This window comes from Diuraphis noxia, unplaced genomic scaffold (genome assembly GCF_037042655.1).
Source record: "Diuraphis noxia isolate RWA-SAM2 unplaced genomic scaffold, SU_Dnox_SAM2 contig0001, whole genome shotgun sequence".
Lineage (NCBI taxonomy): Eukaryota > Metazoa > Arthropoda > Insecta > Hemiptera > Aphididae > Diuraphis > Diuraphis noxia.
In genome coordinates, this window is record NW_028301711.1 from 105,866,355 (window position 1) to 105,881,681 (window position 15,327).

At 26.2% G+C, this 15,327-nt stretch overlaps 2 protein-coding genes and 2 pseudogenes across 2 annotated transcripts; 3 read left to right on the forward strand and 1 right to left on the reverse strand.

Moving 5' to 3' along the window:
* Nucleotides 1–549: 549 nt before the first annotated feature.
* LOC149063143 (uncharacterized) lies at nt 550–1,432 on the reverse strand (annotated as a pseudogene).
* A 2,557-nt stretch (nt 1,433–3,989) lies between these two features.
* Nucleotides 3,990–5,344, forward strand: LOC149063144 (uncharacterized). Its single transcript, XM_089215531.1, has 5 exons — nt 3,990–4,286; nt 4,390–4,490; nt 4,992–5,045; nt 5,130–5,278; nt 5,328–5,344. The coding sequence occupies exons 1-5, from the start codon at nt 4,155–4,157 to the stop codon at nt 5,342–5,344; spliced, it is 453 nt and encodes a 150-aa protein (XP_089071657.1). The 5' UTR covers nt 3,990–4,154.
* Nucleotides 5,345–5,510: 166 nt separating this feature from the next.
* LOC149063145 (uncharacterized) lies at nt 5,511–10,179 on the forward strand (annotated as a pseudogene).
* A 3,151-nt stretch (nt 10,180–13,330) lies between these two features.
* On the forward strand, nt 13,331–14,523 carry LOC149063146 (uncharacterized). Its single transcript, XM_089215900.1, has 4 exons — nt 13,331–13,558; nt 13,657–13,947; nt 14,142–14,258; nt 14,323–14,523. Exons 2-4 carry the CDS (start codon nt 13,891–13,893, stop codon nt 14,521–14,523), a joined length of 375 nt encoding a protein of 124 aa, XP_089072026.1. The 5' UTR covers nt 13,331–13,558; nt 13,657–13,890.
* The last annotated feature ends 804 nt before the right edge of the window (nt 14,524–15,327 follow it).

Here is a 15,327-nt window from a genome sequence, read left to right on the forward strand (position 1 = left end):
CAGAAATATTTACAGTTTCAAAAGTTTTACAGACAAATCCAGTAACTTATCAACTAAAAGATGGGTCTGACAATATAATCTTAGGTGGATTTTATGAACCAGAAATTCAATCAACTGATTTTCCTGACAAATTTCTCGTTGAACGTTTTATAAAAAAAAATGGTAATAAAATGTTCGTTAAATGGTTAGGTTTTGATTCAAGTCAAAATTCATGGATAACTTCATCAGATATTTTAAAATAAAGATTTTTATATGTATAAAAGATTTATAATAAAAAAAAAATATATATATTTTTTTATGAATTTGAATTAATTATTTCACATGTTCTCCTGGTACTCCATAGTCTGTTTAAAAAACTTTACAATTTTAATATATCCTCAATCAATATATTCAAAAGGGCTATCAAGTGATGAACTTATTCAATGAAAAAATAATAATACTGATGAATAATACCACTGTTTATACCAATTGTTAGATCATTAAGTTTTTAATTAAAATATTTTGCTAGCTTATAGTGACCGTAAGCCAATGTATTTATCCCATCGTCCATTATATAACTTTATCATCATTCGCACTTAGAACAAGTTTGTTCATTGTTTTTGAATGAACAACATGTTTATTCGATTGAATGAAATTCATGTTTCTGTGAGATTGTTTTTTCTCAACAGATCTATGATTAATAAAAGCATTTAATATCTCTATGTAATCAATAAATTTCATATGGTTTTTTATTATATATTTTTTTACACCTTTTGCTTTTTTTTCTACAGTATCATCTATGGTTTTATAAGCGTATAATTTCGGTCTCAATGAAACGAATTCTTTAAGAATTATTGATTTAAGTTCGTCCTTGAAGAATCCAGGTTGACTTTTATGTATTTCACTAAAGCAATAATGTTCTTTAGGATAATTAGATGTGTCAAAATATGGTAATAAATCATTTTTTAAATCATCGAAAAAATTTTCTGTTTGAATAGCATATATTAAGGAATCTGTATCCGAATATAGAGAACTAATTTTTCTGCCATATTTTTTTTTCATTACATTATAATGAAAATCATACATAAAAGTTTTCGAAACGTCTAAAATCGCAGATCCTACATAAATCGCCTTGTCGAATTTAATAGTTTCCTTATGTTGATGAATAGCCATAAGATTCTTAGAATATATAGTTCTATCCTTAAAATTAGTTTTTGACATTAATTTATTAGCTTTTTTTCAGATGAAACCAGTTTTATAGAAGTTCTTGTTCGAACATTCTCCATACATTTTCCAAAAACACTATTAATTAAAAGCTTCCAGAATTCTTTTTCAAACTCGTTTTTAGCTTCTGTTCTCATTTTAGTACAGAATTCAATGTACGATGCCATCCATTTTTTTTTGAGAAAAACGGATAGCTCGATGGATTTTTACAAGTTTAAGACCGTGAGCAATCGCTTGTTTTAAGTTTTTATAATGAACAATATAGTTTTTTTTCGGTAATAGTGTAGTTAACAATTTTTTAACTTTAGAATTTGGTGGACATTCGTTTAACGGTAAAAAAAGGGAAATCATTATGAGCCTTATGTAATTGTTTAGGGTAGTCGATATCGACTTCTAATATATATCCAACCTCAGAATCATCAGCTATTTTAGTTACGTCTATGTTTAAGTCATCAACCCATTCAAAATCTTTAAAAGGCAATTCTGTCAACATAGACTTTCCATATAAATTTACACAATCAAGATATGTTATCCATGTAATCGGTTCGTTAGAATTATAATTGAAACCTTCAATATTTGGTATGTTCGCTTTGGCAAACCTTTTAGTTGATTGAGTTATCCCACCACGAATTGAATTCTCAATAAAAAAAAGCATATTAGGGCATTTAACCTTTCTAATTCGATCTTAGTATATTTCAGCATACAATCATACGCAAATCCTGGAGCAGTCATATAATGAGCAGGATCTAACTCGAGAGTAGATAAACATAAGTCTCTGAAATTTTCAAACACGTCAGCTAGTATAGCAACATTGGTTTTCAAATAATGATCGCTATATTCACCTAATGTCTTTATATTAAACACGTCCCATATAGTTTTCGCATGTATATAATCATCTTCAGTAATATTTTCACGGTTAAAGAGTTATAAAATTCAAGCTTTGAAGGTAAAAAAGAATCATTTAGTTCTCTCCAACTATCAACATATTCATATGGGAAGACTCCTTTTCGAGTAACTAGATCTAATACTTTAGTAGAAAATACTTTGCTAGTTTCTCTAAACCTTAACTTATCTTCGGATAAATTTTTTGCAAGTTTACTTAATTTTTCAGCCATAAAACGGTATGTATCAACAAACTTTATGTTAAATTTTGGTGCGATTTCTTTACTAAATGATATATATTTTTCAGAGAAATTAGGTATAACATGAATATCTTTATCGTTACACCCAAGTTCTCGAATTATGAAATGACTGTCATATGTCAGATTATGAAAGAAAATTGGTACAAATGATGGACTAGTTAGCTGAAAATTACATTTAACACAAATACATCGTCTGTAATTTCCAGTTATATGACAGTGATCTCGAACTTTTAACAAATTATTATTTTTAAAAGATAATAAACATTTTTCACAAACCTTAGCTTTTTGAAAATATTTTTCTTCTTTTAAAGTTAATTTTTTAATTGGTAAATTAGTTTTATAAATATCATTAATTTAATTTCCTATAGTTATCATACTATTCATAAATTTTTTTGCTGCATTTTTACCTCTGTATATTAGTATATTACTACTTTTCTAGGAATTTCAAACTTTTTTATTAATTTTTTCGGGATAATATTATAGTCAACTTTTACATAAAACCCGTAACTCATAAGTTTATGCAAATGTGTAATATGAGTTTTTGGTTTTTTACCATTTTGAGAGAATTTATCAGGTTGTTTAGGGTTTAAAATACATTCGAAATCAGCGTATATAACAATTGGGATTCGTTGAGTATTTTTATAGTTTTTGAAATATATGAAATCGTCATCTCCTTTTTCAAACATTATAGATCTTCCTAATTTATTTTTAATACACATTTCTTTATGTCTAATTAATCCTGTTTCACCCCAAAGTTTGCTTTTACACGGTTTATTTCCAAAACTTGTAAAACATCTCTTACATATAATCAACTTTGAACAATTTTTAGTTTTTTGACTTCTAATAAACCTTGAGAAGTTGTTAATATACCTAACAATAATGAGATGTATTATTATTATCAAATAAAAATAGATCAAAATGATTTTTTTTTCATTATTGGTTATATGTAATGGGTAAATTACATTTTTATCATCTAAGCTGTAAATATTAATTGATACATTGTTTATTTTTTCAAATTTTTTTATCTGAGTTATAGGTGTTGGAAAATCAATGCATTTAAAATTAAACCCACTTTTTTTTCTAAAATATTAAAATGTTTTTTGTTAAACCGAGATTTATTTAAGGGGATTGCAACGCACGTATTTTTCATACGTTTTAGACCAATAAGCGGTGGTAAATTACACATACTTCGGAATGTCCGATTTAAATTTTTTATACCTCTTTGAATTCATTGATAAAATATCTAGGCTTCTTAGGAAGTCGATTTTCAATTTTCAATTTAAATTGCCCTTAAAATAACCATTTTTTTTTAGAAATCCTATGAAATAATTGCATTACATTTGTATTTATTTTGGGCACATCTGATTTTTAATTTAAAAAAGTGACTCCTAAGAAGCATAGTCTAGAAGTTTATAAATTCAACCATTTTTTCGAAATTACAATCGAACTTCGGGAAGTATGATTAATTTACTACCGCTTTTAGTAGTTTTTATAGTCATGCAAATAAGAAAATACTTAATTTTTCGCGATAGAATGACATGTGCGTGCGCGTGTGAGAGTTGCTTCCGGCGCGGTTGCTCGACGTGACGGCGATTCTCGGAAACAATTAGCAGATAAGGATAACTGGATAGGTATACAAGAATAAGTAATAGGCAACAATAATAATAATAATATTTTTCCAAAATTAAATACAATCAATATATTATAATATACTACCTATGAATCATTTTATTTGAACACTACACTCTGATCAGTAAAGTTGTCTGTAAGTTTCCGGTGGTTTGTGCTTTTATTTTATTCTTTTACAAAATGGGTAAAGACTGGCGTTTTGGCCAAAAAACTAGGTGTAAGTTAAGTGCACCTAGGTTAAAAAAACACCGATTGAACAATTTACAATCAAGAAAGAAAAAAAGTGTTATAGATCAAAGCTGCGATGATCAGGTAATTATATAAACAGATATTAAAATTACAATAATATAAATATTCTAAAAAATTGAAGATTATTCTCTACCTATTCATTATTCTTTTATTTTAATTGTAACAGGAAAAAACACATTTATTAGTGTCCGAAAATGTTTTGATAGATGATATTAAGAATATAGAAATTACTACTGACAATACAATTCGTCACGATAACGTAAATATGTAAGTGAATATATTATTCTAAAAATAAATAAATTATAAATATATTTATAATACTCTTTTTGTATTCATTCAAATTAAATTTATATTGATGGCAAGATTAGCATTGTTAGGTCCATGGTGCAAAATGAGCTTTTGCTCCAGGGCGATACATTCTTTGAGGCGGAATATACGTTTTTCGTATTATAATTTATCATTGAATTCAAATTTAACACAACCATTACAAATTCTAAACAGCAAAGCGACTTCCACGGTTTTTTTTATGTACATAATAGTTTGAGGATATTTTGCAAATTTATGCAATGTTTTTTAGGCATAAGAAAATTTAGATTTCTATTTTGTTAGTTTTTTGAAGTCAGAAGTTAGAATTATGTTTATTATTATCTACTATACTCATTGAAATTTTAAAAATACTTAGATTAATTTGTAAGCTATATTAAGTTATAAAAAAATTAATGTATTGTACAATACAAATTTAGACACAGTCTATAAATTTAATTTCAGAGACCACCCAGTTAATGTTTCAGTAAATGAAGAACTGAAGGAAAATACTGCAGGGTTAGTTTTTGTGAATATTATATATATTTTGAAGAAAATGATTTTTATACATTTTTTTAAATTATAATATGCATTTAATTTTAGGGAATGTAAAGGTAGACGTTTTGTTGATATAGAACATTTATTTGAAGCTATTAAACAAATAGAACATAAGCCTTTTAGTTGTACTTTTAAAGACCTAACATTGAAAAAGGAAATAAAAAATGGTTTCCTTTCCGAATTTGTTTTTCAATGTAATATTTGTAATAAAATGGAATATATTTCAAATGAAAATCGTAACAGTACGTCCATGTCAATAAATTCGGCAATTGTGTCTGCAACTTTATGCACGGGTCTAGGTTATTCACAGCTAGATATGATTTCGGCCATTTTAAACATGCATAATATGTCCAATCCAATATATCAAAAACTTCATAATGTAATACTTAAACATACTCAAGAAGTAGCTTTGGATGCGATGAAAGAAGCTGGCAGAGAAGAGGCCAAACTTGCATTGGAGGATAATAGTGTAACCGACGATGGAATACCGCTTATCACCGTTGTAGCTGATGGTACATGGTCGAAGAGGTCATATAAAACAAATTATAACGCCCTTTCTGGTGCGGTGAGTATTTATTTATCTTTTGGGTTGGGCTTTTTAATGTTAATAATCTTTTATGGTCAATTGACCACATTTAGTGAAGTCGTTGTTTTTTTCTTTTCAAATTCTATTCATATGTATGTATTATGATAATTGATTTAATTTGCAAGTGTACAATGGACATTCAGCCAAATTTAAATTTAAAATAATCCTGTGACTATATTTAGATTTTTGCTTCCAATATGAAATACTTAGGAAAAAACTTCAGATAAATTTTCAAATCTTAGCTATAGCCTATAACAGAGTTGGGAAAAATTTAATCTAGATAATTATTTGAATACCTATTTATTCGAATAATTTTCAAACATTATTATTCGAATAATTTTAAACTATAATATTCGAATAAAAAGTTATTCGACTAAATTTCAAACCATTATTATTGGAATAATTTTTTATCTACTACTATTTAAATTTGTTGTAATTGTTACGAAATATTATCATTCAATATTATTCAAAATATAAGATCATTAAATTATGATTATCTAATTTATTACTCACTCAATAGATCTATTTTTTTATTCATAATATTTTTGCATTTTCCCTAGTTTTTTTTATTCGAATATCATATTTTAAAATTATTCGAATATTAATGTTTGAAAATTATTGAAATAATTGTAAAAAAATCATTCGAATACATTTTTATTCGAATAAAATGTTATCTAAATTATAATTATGGATTATGGATTTACTCTCAAGTTTTTTTTTCGAATTCCACTTAAAACGGCGTATGAAGAACCATGTATTAAATTTTAATCGACATTACTTGAAAAAAAAAAACTAAAATTTTTCCAAAATTTCACATAGATACCCTTTGTTCAAGACTTAAATAAGTTCAATAGTACTACCTTTTTATATAAATTGATAAAATACATGTTTATGTAATACAAATATTCATGAATAACAGAAAAAAACATAAAATATTTTAAAAGTAGCAAGTTATATTATTATATTGTATTGTATTTTATTTTATTTTACTTATAATGTATATTATGTTGATTGTTGATGTAATATAAACATTAAATATATGCATTCATTAATCCATTTATTAAAAATAAATTGTTCGTATAATTTACAGCTCATTTTAACTTTTATATAGCCCTCAATTATTGGATATAGAACTAAAAAAATTCTTTTCATGGATATTCGAAATAAATTGTGTACTGTGTGTCAAAAAGCCGAATCAAGTGGGAAAAAAGCTTCAAAACACGAATGCTTTAAAAATTGGGATGGAAGCTCCACTTCCATGGAATCTGACATAATTCTAGATGGTTTTCGTAAGTCTCTCCATGCATAATGTTATTTATGACAAACTCATAGGAGATGGTGACTCAAGTGTAATGAAAAAATTAACACTTTCTAAACCTTATGGACCTGATTTTTATGTAAAAAAAATTGAATGCATAAATCATATACTGAGGAACTATTGCAATCGTATCTTAGATATATCTACTCGTCGAAAGTGTTCATCAGGAACAGTTGTTCCTGGGTTTTTGCGAAAAACTTTGAAAGATAGACGCCTTAAACTACGGTGAGTGTAAATTAATTACCATACATTCAATAGAATGCGTACCTATATACTAACGTTTATAAACAGGTTTTTAATTTGAAAGTATTATGAAATTGCTCTTTTTTATTTATCCAATGTTATGCTAATTTATGATGTACCTATAATAATAGATGTGCTGTAACAAAAGCTATAGCATTCAGAAAAGAAATGAACCTCACGCATTCTGAAAAAGTAGCCCTTTTGAAACAGGATATTTTAAATAGCCCATATCATGTATTTGGTTATCATAACGGATGTGCTAGGTGAATATTATTTCATTGATGAATATTTCATAATTTTAAATTATATACAACATTTTCTGTTTACCTAATTTAGTTATTTTTGTAATGGGCCGAAAGAAAATGAGGTGAATTTGGTCCCGCAAATGGAAAGCTGTGGTATATGGATAGATATACTTGGAGCGAGGAATATAGTCGCGCATCATTCATCAAGCTTAATTTATAATGTCAACAATAATGTCGTAGAAGGTTTCAATAATGTCATTGCAAAGCATGTTGGTGGAAAAACAGTTAATTTTTCTTGTCGAGGTAACAATATCCATACATAAATAAATATATGTTTTTACGTATATATACGTATTTTTAATAAATAATAAGTATTTTTATTTTTAATCTCATTTCAATAGGAACTACTCTTTGCTATTTGAATAAATATACATTTTATAAAATTAATTTTATATATAGGATCTTATAACGCTAGATGTAACCCTGCAGCTACATCATTCAACTATGGACCTAGCTTTTTGAGCCACATACACAAAAAAGTTACAAACATCAGTCCAGGAATTTTTACTAAGAAATATATAAAAAAAAAAGAAACGTCACGTGAAAAATTAACTAAAAAACGTTTAAACTTTGAAAAAAATAGGTTATTGTTTTATTATTTTTATTATTGTTATAATAGAAATAAATATAAACAAACAATAAATTATAACATTTTGATTTCACAGCTGTAAAAAAAAAAAAATTGTTTGCTGGTCCAGATGAAGACTATGGAGCTCTTGAATTGGAATGTGAAATTATTGATATGTCACCTGAGGAATACCAAAATAAAAAAAAAATGTTTATGCAAAAATTAATGTTGAATTCTGACGAAATAGCAGCAATTGAACGAGATACTATTGGGCAACAAGACAATGATCAATGGCGAATACATAGAAAATCAAGGCTAACGGCATCTAATTTTGGTAAAGTCTGCAAACTACGACCAACGACATCTCGTGCAAATACAGTTAAAAATATACTGTATGACATTTTTCAAGGAAATTCAGCGACAAGGTATCTTTTTGACTGTATTACAAAATGTATTTTATTTTATTTAAATTTTAATTATTTAAAAAAAAAATTATGTATAGATATGGGATTGAAAATGAACCAATAGCTAGAAATGCAGTACAAGAAAAATTAAACATAGAAATAAAATCCGCTGGTTTATTTATACATAAATCTCTACCATATCTGGCAGCAAGTCCTGATGGATTAATTGACAATGACTCTATTATAGAGATAAAATGTCCACCTAGCATTAAAGAATTTACCCCCGAGGAAGCTGTACAAAATGGTAAATTGAAGTGTATGATTGATTGTGAGGGAAAGCTTATTTTAAAGAAAACCGATAATTATTATTATCAAGTCCAGGGACAACTAAATATAAGCGAGAAAAAGTTTTGTTACTTTGTTGTGTGGACTCCTAAAGGTACCAGTATTATTTTAATATTTATAATTCAATTAAAAATAATTTTTAAATATTTCATAGGTTTTGTCATAGATAAAATAACCAGGGATACTGAATTTTGGATAAATAAAATTAAACCACATGTGAGCACATTTTACATGGAATCCCGTCTTCCGGAAATGATCGATTCAAGATTCGATAGAGGGTTACCCATAAGGAATAGTAACTCGTATACAGATGTGTAACTTTTTTTTTATATTTGTAACTATACGTTATAAAAAATAATTATACTATAATTGCGTTTATTTATTTATTTATCATTAATCATGATATCACATAAGTGGCAGTAGTACTTAATAATAGTAACAACCATATTATATTCTACAAGATCAAGATGTCATTATATAATATATAAGTTAATGAGGTAAGCGTAAGATTGACAGTTTGACACCTATCCTATTATAAACAAATAACATACCCGGATTTTTATCGCTTGTATAAAACTATTATACCTATTTTTTGGTTACAAAATTCAATAAATATAGATAATCATAAACGGTAAACGTATATTACAGCAAATATATATATATATATATACAATATACATTTTATATAATATATATATATATAAATAATTGTGTCTGACCGTCGCCACCGTAAACTAGATAAGGAAATAAACCATGAACTGTGTAATCATGCGGGTAGCGGGTGATGGTTGGGAGGTATACACACACTAATGATAATTTACTACGCACACACATGCACGACTTGATTAAAAACATCTATAATTTTGCCTATACAGAACCCCTTAAAAATTATCCGTTTGCAATCCCCTTAATCGATTATCGTACTTACTTAGTATAGAATACTTGAAACATTCGTTATCATTATTTTTTATATTTATAACTGCTTTTTTTTTTATATGTTTAGGTAAATCTAAATATGTACTTCTTCCTTTAAGAGGATTTACTTTATTAATTCGTAATTGTATACAATCTATAGATTTAAGTGACCAGCCTGATTTTTTTGATATAAACTGTGCTTCTTCAGATAATAGTTTGTTAAACATTTTGTTTAACAAAATATTAAAATTGGATGATTTACATGCTAATACGTTTGAAGTTTTAAACGACATATCTTGTACTTCATCCGTCAATAGTTTTTCATACGTGCTATCAACATGTAAATTTAATTTAATTGTCGACTGCTGGCTTGATTGTGTTAACCTAGAAATTAACATTTCAGAAACATAACTAAAAAATACATATTAGTCTATTATTTCTTCCTTGTTCTTAACAATAAACGTTCTCGAACAGCTTTTAAATCTCTCAATTTCAACAACTTCACCCTCAGCTGATTCCATCCGTCTACGTTTAGTGATTGTATTTCTTTTCATTTTGTAACTGTAAATAAATTTATATTAAAAAAAAATAATATTAATACATTTGTTTATATTCCTAACTGATTAAGATTTAATTATTAGTGTATCAGATATTCAGCTTATTGTAGTGTACGTTTTAATTATTATTTCATTAGAATTAAAGTATGTTATTCAACGACATGTCACAGCCACCGAACGTGATCGGATTCGGATTATACGAACGCGTTGTAGGGTCATGATAGTGGTATGCGAAGTGGGCAGCAACGAAGGTGCGATTCACCCACAACGCTGGAACTTTGCCATCTACGCACATAGACCTAACGTACGTACCGTACAATCACTTCTGTGGAACATAATTCGAACCTGACACGTACAATTATACACCGTTGTGGTACGTGTTGAGCTCAAATTTTTACGAATATACTTTGTTATATTAAATTCCATTATATTATTTAAAGCATCATATAATAATATACATTAATATTAATGATAATTTAATATATTATACTAATAGCTAAGTTTTAGAATAGTTTTAGTCTTTATTCAAAGATTCTAATTGTTTGTGCAGCGAATTTAAAGAATTGCGTATACTTAATTCGGATTTATATAATGTATATTGTGATTCTTCATAGTTAAGTTTAAGTTGTTTTTTTTTATCTTTTAATTTTTTAATTTTTTGGTTTATTATTCTTATTTTTTCTTCGTGTATCTTTTCTTCTTCGTCTGCAATGGTAAAATTTGTTTCACGCTGTTCATACATTTCTTCAATTTGTAGTTTGATGAACGTAGGTGATTCCATTTTATTATTTTTATTTTGAAACTGTAAATGTTAATATTTTATTCAATAACCAATATACTTATTCAATAAAATAAAAAAATTAGAATATCTCTTATTCTAATGTTTATTTAAGTAATTATATTTATTTAGTTTTTAATATAAATATAATATTACAGTAGAAAAAAAATCGTATGTAATTCAACGATAAATCACAGTCATTGAACGTGATCGGATTTGTTTTATATGAACACCTTGTCGAACCATAATAATGGTAAACGATACGATATTATTTCTTCCTTTATATGTTATATTCAACTCATATTATGTGATAAATTTTCACAACACAGTTAAAATATTAATAAAGAATGTTGAACGCAAACATAGATACAAGCGTATAGTATTTTTCAAACGTATATGATTAAATCTATGTTCACGTTCAACATTAATTGTATTTTTCACATTACAGATTTCAATGTTAATAATATAATCATACGAATTCATGGTTTACACAAACATAATAAGTTTTAATAGTTGTCAATTAATTTTCTTTTTACGAAATACAATACATTATTTGAAATTTATACAACATTTTGTAGGTAGTAATTAAAATATAATATCTTATAAGAATTATATCAACAATTTTCGTATGTATAAAGCGTATAATAATAATAATAACCTTAAAAGCGTTTAAGTATAATAGGGTTATATGAATATGGTTTTAATAAAAGAAAAAAAAAATAATAATAATAAATGTTATTTTAAAACTGTGTATAATTGATTATCGTTAAAGAATCGTAGAAAATATTAATGAAGAATGTTGGACGCAGACATAGATACAAGCACATATTAGCACATCTTATTAAATCTATGTTCATGTTTAACATTAATTGTATATTTCACATCACAGAATTCAATGTAAGTTTTAATAGTTGACAATGCATTTTCTTTTTTTACAAAATATAATACATTATTAGTAATTAAAATATAATATCTAATAAGAATTATATTAATAATTTTTGTATGTAGGTATAAAGCGTATAATTATAATAATAATAATAATAATAATACCCTTAAAAGCGTTTAAATATAATAGGGTTAGATGAATATGGTTTTGATTAAGAAAAAAAAAAATTAATAATAATAGTAATATAATAAATGTTATTTTAAACTGTGTATAATAATTGTTTATCGTTAAAAGAATCGTAGCGATTTTAATATTTACTATTATTCTTCGACACCGTTTTTACAATATTATATTAAATAACAATATAATTAATGTTTTAAAGTGTATACATCTTAGGAAATTGTTTTATTGTTAGTTAAAATTTTAACGATGAGATATATTTCTCATCATATCTAAAACAAAAAATGCTGAATATGTTTCGGGTACAGGTACGGCGTTAATACTAGCAGGGAATGGGTTACTTTCTAAATGAACTCCTGTTGTTAAAAACCGATTACATAATATACATCGTGTATAATAACAATAATCTTTAAACGCTTCTATATCATTAAATCGAACAAACTGGTATATAGGATTGTAAGTTCGAAAACCAAAAGATCTTTCATCATGATAACATGCACTGCTACACCACTTTTGGGTTCCTACATTTTGTATACACAGTTCAACTAATGTATAATTTCGAAGTGGATCGGTTAAAATATTTAATACATGATCCTTTACCATAAATGGGTAATAATCTCCTACAAATGTTAAGGTGATTTCTGGGTTAGAACGATGATATTCTAAAGATTCTAGAACATTGTTGATTTTTCTATTCCGTGTATTGTTTGAAACGATTGAAGGCATACTGTAATTTATATTTTTAAAAACAATTTTTAATTGAATATTGTACACGTATACAATAATAATGTCGATGTATTCGTTTGAATCGTTCTATATGTAACGTACACCTACCTACCTATATTAAAATTTTTTATAAAAAAAATAATATCTATACTAACGATATATACTTACATTGTTATTTTGTGAAGTTGAAATATTCGAAAAAAAAATTGAACTTTTTCCGTGTGTGTTTGTGTTGAGCGTCGTGATGTGGTATGATATATTATAAGTTAGTGGGACCGTTGTTCAATACAATGCTTGCGATAAAACTGTTGATGTTTTTTTTTTTAGCTAAGTAAAAAAAAATTAAATTAGATTTATAACTATTTTATGTTGTATGTTTAATGATAATATATACTTGCAATGTTCTTTGAGAAGTTGAAATATTAAAAAAAACTTTTTTCCGTGTGTCTATGTGCTGAGCAGTGTGAAGCGAATGATATGATGTGACATAATTACTCTCGGTTGATGGTCATTTATCCCTGCTACACTTTTAGCATTACTACGGAAAGACTATCTTGCAGTCGTGCAGCAGGCGCTGCAACGCCCTGGATGTTGCTTTGCATATGTTTTATATCAACGTTATGTTTTATATTAATTTTACGCGAATAACAATATTTCTGCATGGTGCATTAAAATAATTATTCATATGAGTAGCGATATAATATACTATTACTATATACCTACTATCAAGGAGGCGTACTACAGTATTCTTTTTATTGCAGGCGCTGCCCACTACTATTACTATTATTATTGGTCTCAATAATAAAAAAATATAGTCGCACATAATTTACCATCTCTATCAAACAATATAATTTTACACTTCCCGTTTCAGTGTGCTTCAACTGTGTTTAACACTCAATACAAAATAGCAAGACACTTTTAGAGACAGTACATAAATCCACTCAATATATTTTAGCTACAAGTTATATCTGAATAAATAAATAATAAAAAAAAAAATGTCATTTGTTAGCTCATTAAATAGTAGTAACGAAGAATCGATGATCGAAAGTGATGTAAGTACAAAATAATATGTTTTTTATATAATTTATATTTATTAGTTATATTTTGGAGATGATTAAATACAATATTTTATTTTGTATAATACTGAACTATGTTGGTTCGGTATTATACATAAAGATGCAAATAAATAGGTGTAGCGTATATATTTTTAGTAGATTTTTAGTTACCAAATTTTATTTTATTTCAGAACGATTATAATAATGAGAGTATGAATAACGAGGTTAAATCGGTGATTAAACAAAACATGCATAGTAAAAATAAAAAACAAGTAAAATCAAATAAGAACAAAACAATGGCTAGAAAAGTAAGTTAAACAAAACATTTACAGTATAGTAAAAAAATTACATTTTTATTTTTTTTTGTTTTAGAATATTTCATATTTGGATAATATTGAAAGTTTGCTAAAAAATGAAAAAATTGAAACTGATATCATAAATACTATTACTGTAAAACAAGGTGATAATTTGATAAATGTTAAGTCTCCAACTGACGACAAAAGTTCCGAGTACTGGACTATCAGCCACTATAAAGTCAAAAATATTAAGAATGTTGATAGCAAGAACAGGTAATATAATATATTATATTATTTATATATGGGGAGACCAGGGCAATTTTTGGATAAACGCTTTTATTACGAATGTAAACTAGCGAATAACATTAAATTATTATCCCTACAAAGCGATACACATTTCTGTCAACTTATATGCTCTTTATTATTTAATCACCAATATTCAAAAATGTATTAACATTATTCACTTCGTCCAGCTATCCGCTTACCCCAGAATATAATATACTTGTAATAAATGTAATATATGTTTTTTTAATAATCATATTACAGTTAGATTAAAAAAAAAAATTTATATTTTTTTTATAGATGGAAAGAAGCTGAATGTAGTCTTAAAGTAACGATAACCGACCAAGCAAAAGATCTAAATTATCAAAGACATAATAATGTATTTATTAATGACGGTAGAAAAAAATTTGAATATATAATAGGTACTATGCAAAATAAAAAATTTTTCAGTTTAAATATACTTGTGTTATGAAACATATTTATACATCACTCACATTATATATCAATTAAATATCTGTTACTATTATATTGTAAAAATAAATTATATATTTATACATAGTATTTTATTTATGTATGTAAAAAAAAAAAAAAAAGATTGTATATTTATTTTAAAATGTAGTAAAAAGTAGTGTAGGTACATGAGTTAGTATCATGAAACGTAAAATAAAAAACAATAATAATATAAATTACTGGTTAACAGCTGATTGAAAAAAAATTAGACTACTAAGTCTTGCAATATCATATCTGATAATGAGTTATAATGATACTGTAATAATTCATACATAAAAGAAATATCGTT